Raw genomic sequence first — 18,013 nt, 5'->3', positions numbered from 1 at the left:
GAATTCTGGTGGTGGGAACTGTATGAAATTACACCCTTCTTATCTTACAATTTTATAAATTGATATTAATCACTACTACAAAGCAAATTAAAAAAATAAAAATCAAACCCCCAAATGTAGGTCAATAGGGAACAGAGAAGACTATGGAAAACAAAAGGAAATTGTGTCTCCTTGCTGGGGAGATAGGACCCAAGTTATTCTAATGCAACAGCTTGATGTTGTGGATGAGAGGACAGAAGACCCTCAACCTCACAGGATTCTTTTGTAAAATAAATCAGAATTTAAGGGTGGGAGGAATAACTCATCAGAAAAATGCTCTCTCCCTCTCTCTCTTGCAAAAGAAGTTGGCTTGGAGTGGTGAAGCCATAGCGATGACAAAAAGAAAGAAAGAAAGAAAGAAAGAAAGAAAGAAAAAAAGAAAAGATTCATTCAGAATTTTAAAATTATTTGTCTTGCTATGTGTATGGCCCAGGTCTGAGCCCTAGAACACCACACAAGGGTAGGTTTATAATAGTGAAAGTATTGTGGTAGCTCTTCCTCTCTCTCTCTCTGTCTACCCGTCTCTCCCTGCCTTTCTCCACCTGAATAAAAAAGTTGGCCTGGGATAATGAAATCCTATGGGGTAGCAATATCATGCACGCATGACACTTCAGTAATAACCCTTAATATCTGCCAGTGAAACCATCTCTTCTATTTTTTTCCCCTCCAGGGTTATTGCTGGGGTTTGGTGACAGCACTATGAATCTACTGCTCCTGGTGGCCATTTTTTCCATTTTATTGGATAAGACAGAGAGAAATTGAGAGAGGAGGGGGAGATAGAGAGAAGAGAGAAAGACAGACACCTGCAGACCTGCTTCGCCACACTTAGTACTATGTACTCTTGGCTGCATGTAGCACCGCCCACCTCACTCCCCAGTGAAATCATCTTATTGTAACATAGTACAACCATGTGAAACACCTGCATATGGTATCCAATCTTCAGTTTTCTAGGTGGGACCCTGGTCTGGAGACTCCATAGTTGGAATTTGTAAGGTTCACACTCACCCAGAATGCCAGACATGCTGCTGGTAAATGTGTAATTAATAACAGGAAATTTCTCCGCCACCTCCCAGAAGTCAGAAAGATTCCGTCCTGTGAAAAATCACACCCATAAGATCAAAGCTTGGCCTTATCTACTGGCGGGTCATGTTTAATTCTCAGCATTGAGAGCTTGTCCAAAAATGGCTAGTCAGTCACCTGACTTCCCTGTCATCACACAGATGAAGACACAGTCGGATCCATTTGTCTGACTCACTGAAACGAAGCAGAATAGGGCAAGATTTAGCTCTTGGTTTGAAGTTTCACGCCTTGGGCTGAAATAATTATTAAGTGAAAATCCTTCATTGAAAATACTATAGGAAAATAAGGCTGACTTCTTTTTTATATATTTTATTAATCATTGAATATTGATTGTAAACCTATAACAGGAGTATAATTCCACACTGTTCCCACCACCAGAGTTCTCTGTCCTCATCCCCTCCATTGGAAAGTACAGTAGTTGTTCCTAAGTCACAGATAAGAGTTGACTTTATATCTCTATCATCTATCTATCTGTCTATCTATCTATTTATATACATATATATATATATATATCATCTATCTATCTTTATTTTGGCCATTTTTCTACAGTCCTGCCTTCACTTCCTTTCTCACTCACTCCCACACCTATTATTACTTCCAAACATCCTTTCTCCCCCTTCTCTTTAGGTAAGAGAAACAGTGTATGTCTGACATCTTATTCTTTTTTCTTATTCTTTTTCTTTCTTTTTTTTTTTTTTTGCCTCCAGGGTTATCGTTGGGACTCGGTGCCTGCACCACAAATCCACTGCTCCTGGAAGCTATTTTTCCCCTTTTGTTGCCCTTGTTGTTTATTATTGTTGTTATTATTGTTGTCATTGCTGTCGTTGTTTTTGGACGGGACAGAGAGAAATAGAGAGATAGACGAGGGGAAGACAGAGAGGGGGAGAGAAAGACAGACACCTGCAGACCTGCTTCACCTCTTGTGAAGCGACCTTCCTGCAGGTGGGGAGCCGGGCACTCAAACTGGGTATTCTCACTCGGGTCCTTATGCTTTGCACCATGCATACTTAACCTGCTGCACTACCACCCGGCCCCCTGACTTCTTATTCTTACAACGGTCTAATTAGGGGGCATTACCGGGGGTTGTTCAGCACAATTTAATGCCTAAGGTGCAGTCTGTCTTTGAGGTCCCTTTGCAGGGTTTTGACATCTGCTCTGAGTTATAGCTGTGTGAATCTGAGTGTTAGTTTTCCCTTTCAAGAATTCAGATAGTGAAGATGTGAGTTAATAGCCCCTTCTGCAATTCCCAAACCCTCTACTACTTTAAAACTAGGACGCTGTGTGTAAACCTTGTATAAAAACTCACTTTGTGGCAAAATCTTTATATATCTTTATCCCACTCAGGGTGAGGGGTCAGCCATCTTGCTGAAGGAACACTGATATGTTTGACTGTAGCAGGCTGCCCTGCTTGCTGCCAAAGCCATTGCACTGTGTATGGCTATAAACACTATTAGATCATCAAAAAGTCTGAAAGTCTTGAATTCCTCACCATAGTTACCCTTGAGTATGCTTCCAAATGAATGTTTGCATTTCTTTGGCAGAATGACCATGACAATTCAGGAAGATGATATCTGTGATAGGATTCGTGACAGATAAAAAAAAGATACACAGAATGATATTGACGCTGAATGTTTTTGTGGTGCTAATATGTCTATATGTGGTGACTAAGTACATGGACTTCAAATCAAATCATCTGGGTAGCAATTCTAATTCCCTGCAGACTGATCTGGGGCAACACACTTAGCTTCTCTGTGGCATAGCTAGAAGGACTATCCCACGTCGTAGTGAGGATCCAGTGAGGGGACACTTGGGGAAACCTCAGAAACCTCCTGGTACTTGAGGATGATAATAGTTTATTTCACTCTCCCAACTTTTAAAGCAGTGGATACTCCATAGCACAGCACGCCATTTCTCTGACGATTCCAACTACTGTCTCTGGTAATATTTTCTGTAACAATATTGCAGTCATTGGAAAGCATATCCACAGTAGGTTCTAATAGGCTTTATTATATATCTTAGGTACATAGTAGTCTGGGCCATCTAAGTTTATGTCATTATACTGTATGATGTTCCTACAATGTTGTACCTACCATTTTCCAGGAGGAATTCCAGATGTTTTTCCAATTAGACTCACAGGGGAATTAAACTGGGAGCTAGAGGAAATAATCTGATGAATGAGGTATATGGTCCTCTTTTTTAAAGAGATTTATTTTGCTTATTACATATGAAAGTTTACGATGACAGAGAGAGAAAGAGAAAGAGAAAGAGAGAAAGAAAGAAAGAGGGAGAGAGGAAGAGAGAAAAAAAGAGAGAAAAGAGGGGCAGGGCACCTCTTCGTGCATTCAGTGCAAACCAGGAGCCCCAGGCATACAAAGCTGGTGCTCCGCCAGTTGAGTTACTGCCTCAGCCAAGGCATACATTTCTCAATCATATATATATATACATGGGTTTAATTTCTATATAGACCTCAATCTTAATTCTGAACCAACCTTGAGAAAAGCAACTGCCCTCAGTTAATCTTGATTTTTCTCATCTTTAAAAATGTGCAGACGACCCCACCAATGTGTCCTGGAGTTCCACTTCCCCAGAGCCCCACCCTTCTAGGGAAAGAGAGAGACAGGCTGGGAGTATGGATCCACCTGTCAATCAGCGGGGAAGCAATGACAGAAGACAGACCTTCCACCTTCTGCATCCCACAATGACCCTGGGTCCATACTCCCAGAGGGATACAGAATAGGAAAGCTATTAGGGGAAGGGATGGGATACGGAGTTCTGGTGGTGAGACTTGTGTGGAGTTGTACCCCTCTTATCCTATGGTTTTGTCAATGTTTCCCTTTTATAAATAAAACAAATGTAGTCTTGTTATCCAACAGATGTTATCTTAACTCTGCCTAGAGTTCTCCAACTTTGAATCTTTTACCAAATCTCTTGACATCTGAAATAGTTCTGATTGGAAGATGGAGGTGTCAAATAATGTCCACTGAAACCGGACAATTCAGATTGTCTAAAAATCCTTATATGAAGTCTCCTGGCAGCTTGACTTAGGCAGGAATTCTAGAAGGTGTACTAATATGCTTGATCACACTCCATAGTCAATGCCAAGTCACAAAATTTGCAAGAACTTTTAAGATGAACACACCTGAAAGAATGGAGGTTGACTTAAAAATTTCTGTGAGGTAGCTGGTAGAATTTCCGATGATGTCCACCAGGAGGGCTGTGAAGTCTGTAAGACAGATGGAGGACATTTCCATGTCTGATTCAGAGAGAGAGAAAAAAATACTGCATCTAGAGTTTTCCATGTAAATTCTACATTGAGTTCAGTTTTTGGAGAAAATTAATAACCATATAGGGAAATGTTATTTATTTTTATTTTAGAGAGAGAGAGACCAGAGCACTGCTCAGCTCTGGTTTATGGTAGTGCTAGGGATTGAACCTGAGACCTCAGAACCTTGGGCATGAGAGATTTTTACATAACCCTTATGCTATCTCATCTCTAGCCCTTTAATATATTTTTTAAACTTTTATTTATCCACTCATTTTGATAGGACAGAGAGAAATGGAGAGGGGGAATGGGGAAATAGAGAGAGAAAGAAGAAAACAAACACCTGTAGTTCTGCTTTACTGAATGTGAAGCTTCTCCTCTGCAAGAGGAAATTGGAGGCTAGAACCTAGGACCTGTCACACGGAAACATGTACATTCAACCGGATGCAACACTGCCTGGCCCCAAGTAAGGTTTTTTTTTTTTTTTTTTCTCTTCTTCTGATTTATTTCCTCCTGCTAGGTCATCTAATTATTTTAGAATATCAAATTCACCTTATAGGAAGCAGCCCCACAAGCAACTAAAACAGATTTCCTTAATTTTAGGCTTTCCAAATGCAGTGATGATTTTTATCAGTAGATTATGTAAGAGTTAAGGACTCTGCAAAATAGAGCCAGGATCCTCTCTGCCTGCTACCACCATCAACACCATTACCTTCCCACCCACACAAGAGGAAAAAGACTGTGAGAACGTCACAACAATCCAGGCTACATAATCTTCATGAACACGGTTGACGCAGTGAGTACCACTGATTAGCCAAAGTTCTGAATACATTTCCTGTTAAATGGTTGTAGCCCCTTCCACTGTTTATTTATTTATTTTTTAATTTTTTTTTATTTACTGGATAAAGACAGCCATAAATTGAGAGAGAGGGAGAGAAACACAGAGAATCTGAAGCCTCGCTTCACCACTTGTGAAGCTTTCTCCTACAGGTGGGGACTGGGGGCTTGAACCTGGGTCCTTACACACTATAACCCGTGTGCTCAACCAGGTGCATCACCATGCAGCCCCACCAGTTCCACTGTTTACCTTTTTCTAGAAAAAAAAAAGTTGTTGGCTTCTAAATTAAGAGGAATGTGTCCTAAGAGTCCCAGATTATTTTTTTTAGGAAGTTTCTTTGTTGCCCTATGTAATTTCTGGCCATGAATTGTATAAAATACTTCTTCACTATAAAAGTAACTATGGGGGAGCTGGATGGTGGCACAGTGGGTTAAGTGCATGTGGTGCAAAGTGCAAGGGCCGATGTAAGGATCCTAGTTCTAGCCCCCAGTTCCCCACCTGCAGGGGGTTCGCTTCATGGGTGGTGAAGCAGGTCTGCAGGTGTTTATCTTTCTCTCCCCCTCTCTGTCTTCCCCTCCTCTCTCCATTTCTCTCTGTCCTATCCAACAACAATGACAGCAATAACAACAACAGTAATAACAACAATTAACAAGGGTAACAAAAGAGGAAAACTAAAAACAAATAAATTTTAAAAAGTAACTATGTTATGGAAAACTGAGAAATGTTATACATGTATAAACTATTGTATTTACCACTGAATATAAAACATTAATTCCCCAATGAAGAAAATTTTTTTAAAAAGTAACTATGGGCTTTGGTGGGGAGAGATTTGACATGAAAATAGAGGGAAAAAATGACTGAAAATAATAAACCAAGAGAGGTCGACAGTGCAGTGTGGCCACCCATGGACTGTGCTGCCTTTGAGGTCAGGAGGAGGTGCTACTTCCACCCATATACCAGAGCCGTGAGGGCCCTGACCACCCCTGATCAGATGCATAGCTAGTCCTTGGGGGTGTGTGGCAGCACGCCTCTGTGCATGTGGACATCTGTCCATCTGGCAAGGACAGACACTGGATGTCCTCTTTTCTATGACTCTTTAGATCAGTCTGTTCCTATGCACATTGAAGAAATGGAGGAAACATGGTATTTCACTAGCTAGCCCAATTAATTTTCTTTCTACTTCTGAAAGTAGTTTCGTTGTGGATTCATAATACTAAGATGGACTTAGTGTTCTGAATGTGCTTAGGCATCTGCTAGGCACTGTAAGACCCCCATCTCTACCCTAAGGGAGCTGAGATCAGTGGGAGAGACTAACAGATGAAAAATAATAATAATCATCAAGCCCACCCGTTATCCACTGTTACCATAGAAAGTCTCCATAATATTGCTGAGGATTATGAGAAAGGTTCTGGAACCTGGACACAGAGATGGAGTCTGGATTCTGCCAAAGGTTCAGAGAGATGACAGATCTGTCTCCAGGCCCCTTTGTCTGTTTGCAGAACTTGAATTCGAGCTGGTCCTTGGAATGAAGCTTCCACTCTTCCAATACTTCCACTACTGCTCATATGGCCTCATTCTAAACACATTTCCTCAACTTTCCTTCTTGAACTACTTTCACTATCTACTCATGAGACTAGCCAGAAAGACGTAACCTTAAAGATAATCTTAAAAATTTTTTAAAAAAAATTTATCAGGTAGAGACAGCCAGAAATAGAGAGGGAAGGTGGAGATATAGAGAGAAAGAGACAGAGAGACACGTGCAGCCCTGCTTCACCACTCGAAAAGATTTCCCCCTGCAGGTGGGAGTCAGGGGCTTGAACCTGGGCCCTTGCACATTGTAACATGTGCGCTCAACCAAGTGTGCCATCACTGGGCCCCCCCTTAAAGATAATCTTTAATGAGACTTTGAGTTATCTTATTTAGGAGCAAAAATTATATGTGAATGGTTATTTTTACTACCTTCAGATATAAATAGAAATAAAAAAGCCTTGTTTTCTTGACTGGTTGTGATTTAAGAATTTCTCCTGACACTCAGTGTTGACAACAGTGTGGAAATGCATACAGTGTGATGCACTGACTTTAACAGAGTAAGCTTATAAAATATTTTATGAAAAAAAACATTCTAATACCACAGCCTGGTTTCCTTGTCAACAATTTCATTTCAGACCTTATTCTACAGTGATAATTGCGCCAATAATCCAAGTGATTATATGCAGATATTCAAAGTAGTATTTTTGAGGGCTAGGCAGTTGAGCACTGGGTTAGTACAAAAATGCAAGGACCTGTGCAAGGGTCCAGGTTCAAGCCCCTCGGCTCCCCACCAACAGGGGAGTCACCACACAAGTGGTGAAGCAGGTCTGCAGGTGTCTTTCTCTCTCCCTCTCTATATCCTCTTCCCTCTCAATTCCTCTCTGCCCTGTCCACTATGAAATGGGTACTGAGCACCAGCCAGCGATAGCTCTAGAAGCAAATAAATAAATAAATAAATAAATAAATAAATAAAGTATTATTTATACTTGTAAAAGCATTGGGAATAAATTACTTCCCTCAAACATAAAAGTTTTAAAAGTATGGCATCTTCCTTTAAGGAATATTATGAATATATGTATGAAGGAAAAAGCAAATTCATATTCCTTGAAATACATGGCTTATAGGTCATACTGTTAAATTCACAGATAGATGATAAAACCACATGGAAAACCTGACTGATTCTGATGATTTTGTTCCACTATCCATTTCTTATCTTCCCTTCGTAAGAGAGCATAAAATTCCAGTTCAGCACAGGGTGGACTCACACACTGATAGCCTTTTCCAGCCTTCTTTCCATAGGACCACATTCTAGGCAAGAGTGACAAGAGGAGACGTGAAAGCATCCGGCTTGGTACTTTACAGGATAGGGGCTGCCTTCTTTTTTTTTTTTTTTTAATATTTATCTAATTTATTTATTCCCTTTTGTTGCCCTTGTTGTTTTATTGTTGTAGTTATTATTGTTGCTGTCGTTGTTGGATAGGACAGAGAGAAATGGAGAGAGGAGGGGAAGACAGAGAGGAGGAGAGAAAGACAGACACCTGCAGACCTGCTTCACCGCCTGTGAAGCTACTCCCCTGCAGGTGGGGAGCCGGGGTTCGAACAGGGATCCTTACGCCAGTCCTTGTGCTTTGTGCCACCTGCGCTTAACCCGCTGCGCTACAGCCCGACTCCCCAGGGGCTGCCTTCTGACTCCTGACTCCCCCGGGGCTGGGTGGAGACGTGGTGGCATATTGGTCTCACCGCGACTATGAGAACAAGAGCTAACACTTTACTGAAGACAGTTGCTAACCAGAACAAGCCTAGGCCCCAAACAATCAGACTCCATTGTTACCCTTCTTCTTCTAGCGTTTGCCCTTCTTCCGTAGCCAGTCAACAGCATCAGGCTGAGCCTGATGTAAAGTTTCGAGGGTGGGGCTACTCAGGCAGTCACATGTGAAAGCAGTCTTTTTTTCTTTTAGAAACCAGAACACTGCTGGGCTTTAGTTAATGGTGGTGCTGGGGATAGGACCTGCAGCCTCTGAGCCTCTGGCATGAGTCATTTGCATAATCCCTGAAAGCAATTAAGTTCTAACTTAATTTTTTTAAAGAAAATTCCTTCTGCAACCCACAATGACCCTGGGTCCATGCTCTCAGAGGGATAGAGAATGGGAAAGCTATTGGGGGAGGGGGTGGGATATATGGAGATTGGGTGGTGAGAATTATGTGGAGTTGTACCCCTCCTACCCTATGGTTTTGTTAATTTATCCTTTCTTAAATAAATAAAAAAATTCGAATAACAAAAAAGAATTCATTTTCTAATTTTTAAATTATATTTACTTATTTATTGCATAGAAACAGCCGGAAATGGAGAGAGAAGGGGGAGAGAGACACCTGTAGTCTTGCTTTACCACTCGCAAAGCTTTTCCCTTGCAGGTGGGGACCAGGGGCTTGAACCCAGGTCCTTGTGCACTGTAATGCTTGCTACCAGCCAGGTGCACCACCACCCAGCCCCAGGTTTTAATGTGTTAAAATACCTTACTTTAGGGTCATTAAGAGCCTATTTTAAGAGCCTATTTTGCATGCTAAAGAATATAGATAGAAAACATATGGGAGGCTGGGTATATCACTGAGGAGAAAAGTCAAGACAGGTAGGTTAGATGAATTGATTAGAGGTGGACAACAGAGGTGGCTTAAGTAACTCTGGCTAATGTTTAGCAAGATGCTGAAAGCAACTTCCTGTGGACACGGGATATCAGGTATTTCTGTGTTTTTATTTATGCCAGTCTGTGTTAGCATCCTGACATCACAATGCATTATTTTTAAACTAAAAACATCTAAGATGTTTTATTTAGAATGAATGTGCAAATATGGTCTCAAGGAAAACTCAAAGCCAGGTTTGAGAATATTCCAAAGAAAATACGCCAGATATAAAGATTATAGCCACAGATACATTTTTCCCAAAAGTCGTGAGCAATGGCAAGATTCCGGTCTGTTGAGAGGAATCTTGTGATTTGTCCGACCTTGTGAAGATCACTGTGGCTTACCAACCTGTTGGAGGCAATAATCCATTGAATGATTTTTTTAAGATAATAAATTAAGTGTGCAGAAATAGGCTTTGGCTCACAGAATGGAATTATGAGATCCTTTCTAGGAGATGTGACTCTTTTGTACAATTTTTATATTTATCTTCCACACAATCAGGGCTGAGACTCCTTGCCTTGCACAAAAAAAAAAAAAGAAAAGCTCACTCCCCCACCCCCCCAGCAGGAGCTAATGATATAATGAGAATCATGTGATTATAAGGACTATTTTTCCTCCCAAATATAGCTTGTTAATAAGATTCAGAGGGTGAGTTAGATAAGATAATTGATCTTAAGTACTCATTGCAGGGTCTGAGGCAAAGAATTCATTAAATAGTAGTAATGATTCTCTTAGGATGACCATGATATCTGGTCTAGAAATTCTAGTCAGGGTAGCCAAGACTCAGAAAGTAATCTGAAACAAGAAATTGCACTATGCATCCTGCAGATTTTGCGATGTTAAAGAAAATCTAGAAGTCATTCAAAAGTTCAAAAACATACACAGCTCGTATCACCACTGTGAATAATCACAAAAATAATATGTAGTATCCTGTAAAAACTCTCTCAATTTTAGGTAAAGTGGAAAAAGGAACAGGAGGCTTTGGTCAACTCCAGTTTTGCTTCTCTTACCATTTCTTCATGAATAAAAAGTCACAAAATTCTTCTAAAATGTTAAGTTAAACTTTTTGTTTTGTCAAAACAATCGTAACAATTGCCTTCTTATTTGGAGTGAAAATCAAACTCCATGCAGCAGATGCTAAAGTTGGTATCTGTGGTACACCTGCCTACACCCTCCTTCATTCTGATCTCATTTTCCATTACTCTGGCCTCTTCTTCCTCCTCCAGACACTCTGCCCTCTCCAGTTCTCACTCAGCTGCCTGGGATTTTGTGGGGGACATTCTGTCCTCAGGTGTCCTAAGAGGTTCCCCCACTCCCTGCAGGTCACCACGTTCCAGATGCTAGCATGATGCCAACCAGACTTCCCTGGACAGACAACCCCACCAATGTGTCCTAGAGCTCCGATTCCCCAGAGCCCTGCCCCACTAGGGAAAGAGAGAGACAGGCTGGGAGTATGGATCTACCTGTTAATGTCCATGTTCAGCGGGGAAGCAATTACAGAAGCCAGACCTTCCACCTTCTGCATCCCACAATGACCCTGGGTCCAGACTCTCAGAGGGATAAAGAATAGGAAAACTATCAGGGGAGGGGATGGGATACAGAGATTTGGTGGTGGGAATTGTAACCCTCTTATCCTATGGTCTTGTCAGTGTTTCCATTTTATAAATAAATACATTAAAAATAAAAATAAATAAATAATTTAGGTTTATTTCAAATCTGTGCATATTTCACTTAGCGTAATCACTTCCAGCTCCACCCATTTTCAAACCAATACTAAACCAATAAAAACAGTATCGAGGAAAAAAAATTACAGATGCTAGTGGGGGGGTAGTTAAGCTCCAGGAAAGTGGAGGATGTGTCCACTTGGCTTGGGGTGGCATCCATAACTAGAAGAGTGTTTGCTGATAGTGTATGCTCAGTAAAGAGTTGAGGACCTGGGAAAGGGCATAATGGTTACATGAAAAGACTTGCATGCTGAGGCAGCAGATGTTCCAAGTTCAATTCCCGGACCATCATAAGCCAGAGCTGAACAGAGCTCTGGTAAAAAGGAAAGAAAAAAATATTGATAGATGTATGAATTAGAAGGAAAGAATAGTTTTCATTTTTTGGTAGTCTCAAAGTATAAGAAACATGAACAAGTTTATTTGGCTTTTTAATCCAACTAAGTTTTAAGCAGTAAAAGCAATACATAAATACACTTTGTAAAATTTTTCTTTTTAATTATCATTATTTGTTGGATAGAGACAGCCAGAAATGGAGAGGGTAGGGGGTGACAGAGCAGGAGAGAGACAGAGAGACACATGTAGCACTGCTTCTCCACTTGCAAAGCTTTCCCCCTGCAGGTGGGGTTTGGGGGTTTGAAGCTGGGTCTTTGTGCACTGTAACATGTGCGCTCCACCAGGTGCGCCACTACCCGGCCTCCGTAAATACACGTTCATAGTCACATCCCCACCAGCCAAACACGTGTGTATCTGGCCATCACTGACTTGTGTTCTACATGTACATGTGCGATTTTCTTTCTGTCCTTCCCTTTTCCTTCCTTCCTTCCTTCTTCCTTCCTTATTTCCTTCTTTCTTTTTCATGTTTGTATTTGTTTAATTTATATAATGGAAGTATTGACAAGACCAAAGGATAAGAGGGGTATAATTCCATATAATTTCCACCACTTTTGTCTTTCCTTTTTCCTTCCTCCTTCCTTCCTTCCTTTCTTTCTTTCTTTCTTTCTTTCTTTCTTTCTTTCTTTCTTTCTCTCTCACTTTCTTTCTTTATTATTAGATAGAAACAGAAAGAAATTGAGAGAGAATGGGGAGAGAGAGAGTGAAAGGGACAGAGAGACACCTGCAGCCCTGCTTCACCACTCCTGAAGCTTTTCCCCCTGCAGGTGGGGAGCAGGGACTTGAACCTGGGTCCTTGCACACTTATAATGTGTGCACTTAACCAGGTGTGCCATCTCCTGGCCCTATGACTTTCTGTTTCTGTAAAAAAGTTACAGAACGTTTCCCATTTGCAGGCCAAATATGGCCATTCTCATTCACCTAGGTAATGTCTATAGTTGTATGGCAGAGTTGGCTTCTGCAGTAATTCAGCAATTTCCCTAATGATGGATGTTTAGGTAGTTTGCAGATTTTACTGCTGTAACAGGACTATGGGGGAGGGGAAGCTGCAGAATAGCTCAGTGGGTAGAGCACACACCTTGCCATGTATAAGATCCTGGGTTTGAACCCTAGAACATGTGAGAAGCAAAATCAGCATCGAGAGGAACTCTGTGACTGGTGATTTAGTGTCTCTGTCTCTCTTTCTCTCCTCTCTCTCCTTTTGCTGCAAGGATATAAAATTAAAAATCTGAATGGAATGGGAGGACTACTCAATGATATCACACAGGCATAGGGATCTCTCTGTTCTTTCTCTGAGCTGCATTTGAAAATGCTGTATGACCATTTGTCCTTGCCCTCCTTGCACAACTATTTTCAATTATCTTTATTTATTGGGTAGAAACAGCCATGAATCAAGGGGGAAGGGGGATAGAGAGGAGAGAGACGGAGACACCTGCAGCACTGCTTCACTACTTGCAAAGCTTTCCCCCTGCAGGTGGGGAACATACCTATTTTTTTAAAGATAAAAATCAAGAATACTTTTTGTGCTAATACATATGTACACATTTAAGTGTGATGGATACCACCTTCATTTCCTACTTTACCCTGAGGAGACAAGACTCAAACCTACTTAAAAAGGGATAAGCAAAATTGGGAGAGAAGCAAGCCTTGTGTACAGTTCCACCCACCTGATAAGTCATTGGTCTGATTGTTTAAGCAGTAGCAGTAGCGGGTGGGGAACTTGGCCAGGTCCACAGCCTTCAGGTTCGAAACTGTGTGGAGAAATGAACCACATACCCATTCCCACAGTCTGTTTCTGCAGGCTGGTCATCATTATCAGCACCAGGAAGAGTCAGAGATTGCACTCACTGTTGTAAATGACCACAGAGAACTTGTGGAAGGCGAAGGAACTGTAGGAAGTAATACTCAGCAAGGAGAAGAACTTCCTGCTGTCTGCCAACAAGAGAAAGACAATATATATATATGAGTTAGTACAGAATAGACATTAATGATACCAGGAACAAATAATAAAAAAAGAGAGACCTCCCACCTTCTGCACCCCATAAAGATCTTTGGTCCAGACTCCCAGAGGGATAAAGAATAGGGGAGCTTCCAATGGAGAGGATGGGACATGGAACTCTGGTGGTGGGAACTGCATGGAATTATACCCCTGTGATCTTACAACCTTGTTAATCATTATTAAATCACTAATAAAATGATAAAATAAAGAGCAGAAATCAAAGGCAATAAGAAAAATGAAACACCAGAGAAAGACAAAATCAGAGTCCACAGAGCACGCCTCACTTTGCTGGATTTCCACCCCCAGCCCTAAACAGCGGCGATTCTCTCCCAGTAGAGACCACCAGTGCCTGCGCACACGCTATGTTGGGGATGTGCGACGTGCTTGGAAACCGCTGTCAATTCCCTGCTTCAGCTGGACCTCTCTAGTCATGGGAGTCAGGTCGAGCAAAGCATTCTCCACTCTGAATGGGGAGAAGCTGGGACCCATTTAGCCCAGGTCAAAGAGATCTACAGAAATGAAGATGACTGGACTTGGATTGGACTTACTAAAAAAAAAAAAAAAGTTACCTTTTAAGGCACTGCCCAACATTCCATTCACCAAGTCAGTCAGGTTAAGTGCAGACAGATCAACGGACCTTGCTGGCAGCTCTGAAAGTGATTTGAAGATAGCATCACTACAGACATTTCTCTCTCTTTAATTTTTTTGGTATTATCTTTATTTAATTATTGGACAGAGACAGCCAGAAACCAAGAGGGAAGGGGGTAAGAGAGAGGGAGAGAGATAGAGAGACATATCCCTCTCTGCTTCACCACTTGTAAAGCTTTCCCCTTGCAGATGGAGACTGGGGGCTTGAGCCCACATCTCTGTGCATTGTAACATTGACCTCAACCAGGTGTGCTACCATCCTACTTCCCTGACTTTTCTCGAATAAAGTTCCTCATTTACTTTTTTGTTTTTCGGTTACTTTGTATTTATTTAGGAGACAGAAACATTGCGAAGGAAGAGGGAAAAAGGAAGAGAGAGAAAAAGACATCTGCAGGGCTGCTTCACCACTCATGAAACTTCCCCCTGTAGGTGGGTAGGGAGTAGACCTTGACCAGGTATTTTTACATACTGTAACAGGTGCCCTCAACCAGATGCACCACAGGCCAGCCCCCCCAAGTTCCCTGTTTAATTGGCATTCAGTAGAGGTGGACATGGGCAGAGAGCACACCCCATGCCAAGCAAAAGGACTGAAAGGCATGTGGTAGTTCCTGTCCTCAGCGGACAGCCCCTGTCTTGTGTTGCAACAGGCTGCAGTAGGTCCATGTTTGGTGAAGCACAGGGAGCAGTTATTTGAGTGAATATTTCATCAGTCTGGAGAAAATAGTTGGCAGGAAATCAGCAAAATCATAATCCTCAAGAGCATGGCTTCTGGGAACAATTGTAGTGTGTAACAGAGGGGACTGGTTTTGGGCTGGTGTGACTATCACTGGAAAGACTATTCATTTTGTTCAGTTCTGCAGTTCCAATGGTTGGACTCCATTCTCAGAGATTCAGACTGAATAGGGCTAGACAATCAGCCCCGCTTCATGTCTGTGGCCCTGGCAGCAAATGGGAGACTCATGTAACTACTTGCAAAGACTACCAATTCAGGGACACAGGGGGCCAGCAGACCACTCACCTAGGTCTAGGGGAATGGAGAATATTTCCCTATGAAAGTAACACAAAATCGCCAGGATTTTTTTTGTTTTGTTTTCTCCATTGTCGTTAACGTTCGGGGGTGCCAGAGAAAACAACTCTCCACCATGGTTATCTCTGGGATATCACTGCTCTTGGTGGTCATTTTTGTTTTTGGCTGTTTTTGTTTAGAGAGAGAGAGGGGGAAAGAAAAAGAGAGAGAGAGAGAGATAACAAGGGAGAGCAGAAGAGAGAACTAGAGACAAAAAGAAAGTGACACCTGCAGTATTGCTTCATTACTTACAATGCTTCCTCCCTGCAGGTGGGGGACAGGGCTTGAACCAAAGTCCTGACACATGGCAACCCATGTACTTTACTAGACGAAGATGAATCATTTCTCATTTTAAAGTTGATAACATTTAGTTACGCTGCATCTGTTACTATTATTGTCACAGTCGTTATTTCCCAAACTACATTCTGGTAGAGAAGTTGCGTCATGCCCATTTTCAGATGGAAAAAACATCACACAGAGAAGCTACACGGTGCCATTCCATTTACACACAGAGTCAGTAAGATTCAGAACAAGTCTAATTACCCGTTGCACCAAGGAAAACCCCATCTTTTTTCTTCTTCACTTCTATATTTTCTAGACACTAAAATAAAAATTTTCATGAAGGAAAGTATCAAGGAAGTACAGTCTCATGCAATTTTTCCTATCCCTAGAACTTGCCTTATACAGCATGTCCTTTGAAGAATGAAGAAATCAAAGACCAGAGAAGTTAATCCACTCAGATCCCATAACTGAACAGTGGCCCTGTCACTCCTCCTGCCCCAAACTTTTGCAAAAAATAGTTTGACTGTTTCAGATACTTATCAAAGTGGTATCATGTGGTATTTGTCTTCAGTGCCAGACTAATTTCTTTTTTTTAATCTTTATTTATTTATTGGATAGAGACATCCAGAAATTGAGAGGAGGTGGGGAGATAGAGAGGAGAGAGACACCTGCAAACCTGCTTCACCACTCGTAAATCCTTCCCCCTGCAGGTGGGGACCGGGGATTCGAGCCCAGGCCCTTGTGCACTGTAATATGTGCGCTCAGCCAGGTGTGCCACCACCTGGCCCCTAGACTAATTTCTCTTGGGATAATGTCCTGCAGTTGCTGCTGCATTTGACCAACTCAACTTCCTTTTTTTTCTTGAAATAATATTTGTTTGTAACAGTATATTGGTTTTAGATAGATAGCATTAAAAACCAATCTCTGCTTAACCCCTCCCATAGAGTGGAAATAAAATATAACATAAATAATTTAATCTAAAAAGTTAAACAAAAAGCCCAAGAGGTAGCCCAAGAGGTGGCACAGTGACTTGGGATTTGAACTTAAACATTTGAGGTACTCAGTGCCACATGTGTTGAGGTGATTAGAATGATGCTCTGATTCTCTCTCTCTCAACCTCTCTCTCTCTCTCTCTCTCTTTCTCAGTCTCTCTTTCTCTATCAGTCTCTCTCTCAATATCTCTCTCACAATCTCTGTCTCTCATAACAAAGACTAGAGGAGGAATATTCTTAAGATACATAGTACCTAGTGCCTTTCATATATACTCATTCTTAGCACTCTATCACCTTTAATCTACTAATGGAGCAGGACTTGCTCCATGCAAAAGGGAGGTTCAAGTAGGGGAAACACTGACCACTACCCTCCTTATGCACAAAACATTGGTGCGACTGATGTTTTCTGAGGAAGGCAAGTGGTTGACTGGAGATGCATTTCACTTCAAACATTCTTGATGTTTTTGCATTTCAAACCCAATAGATATACTAATTAAAAAACAGGGGATGTGACACGGAGCTCTGGTGGTGGAAACTGCATGGAATCGTACCCCTGTTATAATCTTATCAATCATTATCAAATTACTCATCATTTTTTTAAAAGTATAGTCGCAACCCAGTCTCCTTCCTGAAGCATCTATGATCCTACTTGTATATCAAAAAGTTAGGAACTGAAAACTGCGCCCTGGCCAAGATGTGTACTTGACTTCAATCCAGCACAGTCAGTTTCATACTGTGGAAGACTAAGATGATGAAATGCTTAGAAACATTATAATGGCAAATCATGGTACTTCTCACTAGAAAAATCATCTACTGTTTGCTAAATGAATATCAAGTTTTTATTTTTCAGTTAATAACATTCTGAGAGGAGGAGCCACAAGTTCATGAATTGTCAAACCATAAGATGCTTATAGGAATCACCGTGCTATGATTCAGAGCTTGAGCTAGAGATACAATCTCTATTTCACAGGGAAGGGGAGGAAGGCTTAGGGAAACCTCACAAAGAGTGAGCGGGCTAGGATGGGGCACTCGTCCACTAACCTTTGGAAGCGAGGAAGGTCATAATCTTTTCCTTCTTGATTTCTCCTGGCAGGGCAGACACTAAAGTAGAAAAATATAATTTCATCAGGGAAATTACAACCCACATAGAGATTTTTTTTTTCATTCAAATCTATTTTATGGTGGAGAAAACACTAATTTGGAATAGTGAAATGAGATGCTTAGCCTTCCCCAGTGTCATTGATTCAACTGATTAGTCATTAAGAGGGATGCATTAGATCGACCTTCCCGTGGTGCATCCCGTGAGTCCCCATTCACTGGGGAAACTGAAGATCCTTCCTAGCCGACTGAATCCACATGGATCCCAGTCACTTTCAAAGCCAGCAACAAGCAGCTCCTGACAGCTTTCAACCTGACCTATTGACTGGCTACGGAAGAAGGGCAAACGCTAGAAGAAGTCATTAAGAATGTTTGAACAATAATAG

General features: G+C 41.5%; 1 protein-coding gene across 1 annotated transcript in view; it reads right to left on the bottom strand.

The window, feature by feature from the left end:
* The window catches only part of HHLA1 (HHLA1 neighbor of OC90), a 44,929-nt gene extending 29,228 nt beyond the window's left edge, over window positions 1-15,701 (bottom strand). Inside the window, exons 1-7 of the mRNA XM_060202384.1 lie at window positions 15,697-15,701; window positions 14,111-14,217; window positions 13,391-13,474; window positions 13,210-13,293; window positions 4,259-4,342; window positions 1,237-1,293; window positions 1,045-1,131 (exon numbers count right to left, since the gene is read on the bottom strand). Coding sequence (XP_060058367.1) covers window positions 1,045-1,131; window positions 1,237-1,293; window positions 4,259-4,342; window positions 13,210-13,293; window positions 13,391-13,474; window positions 14,111-14,217; window positions 15,697-15,701 — 508 coding nt within the window. The remainder of the gene's footprint in view (window positions 1-1,044; window positions 1,132-1,236; window positions 1,294-4,258; window positions 4,343-13,209; window positions 13,294-13,390; window positions 13,475-14,110; window positions 14,218-15,696) is intronic.
* Window positions 15,702-18,013: the final 2,312 nt, after the last annotated feature.

Source organism: Erinaceus europaeus, chromosome 1 (assembly GCF_950295315.1).
Source record: "Erinaceus europaeus chromosome 1, mEriEur2.1, whole genome shotgun sequence".
Taxonomy (NCBI): domain Eukaryota; kingdom Metazoa; phylum Chordata; class Mammalia; order Eulipotyphla; family Erinaceidae; genus Erinaceus; species Erinaceus europaeus.
Note: the sequence above shows the minus strand (reverse complement) of the source record. Positions and strands in the feature narration are given on the sequence as shown.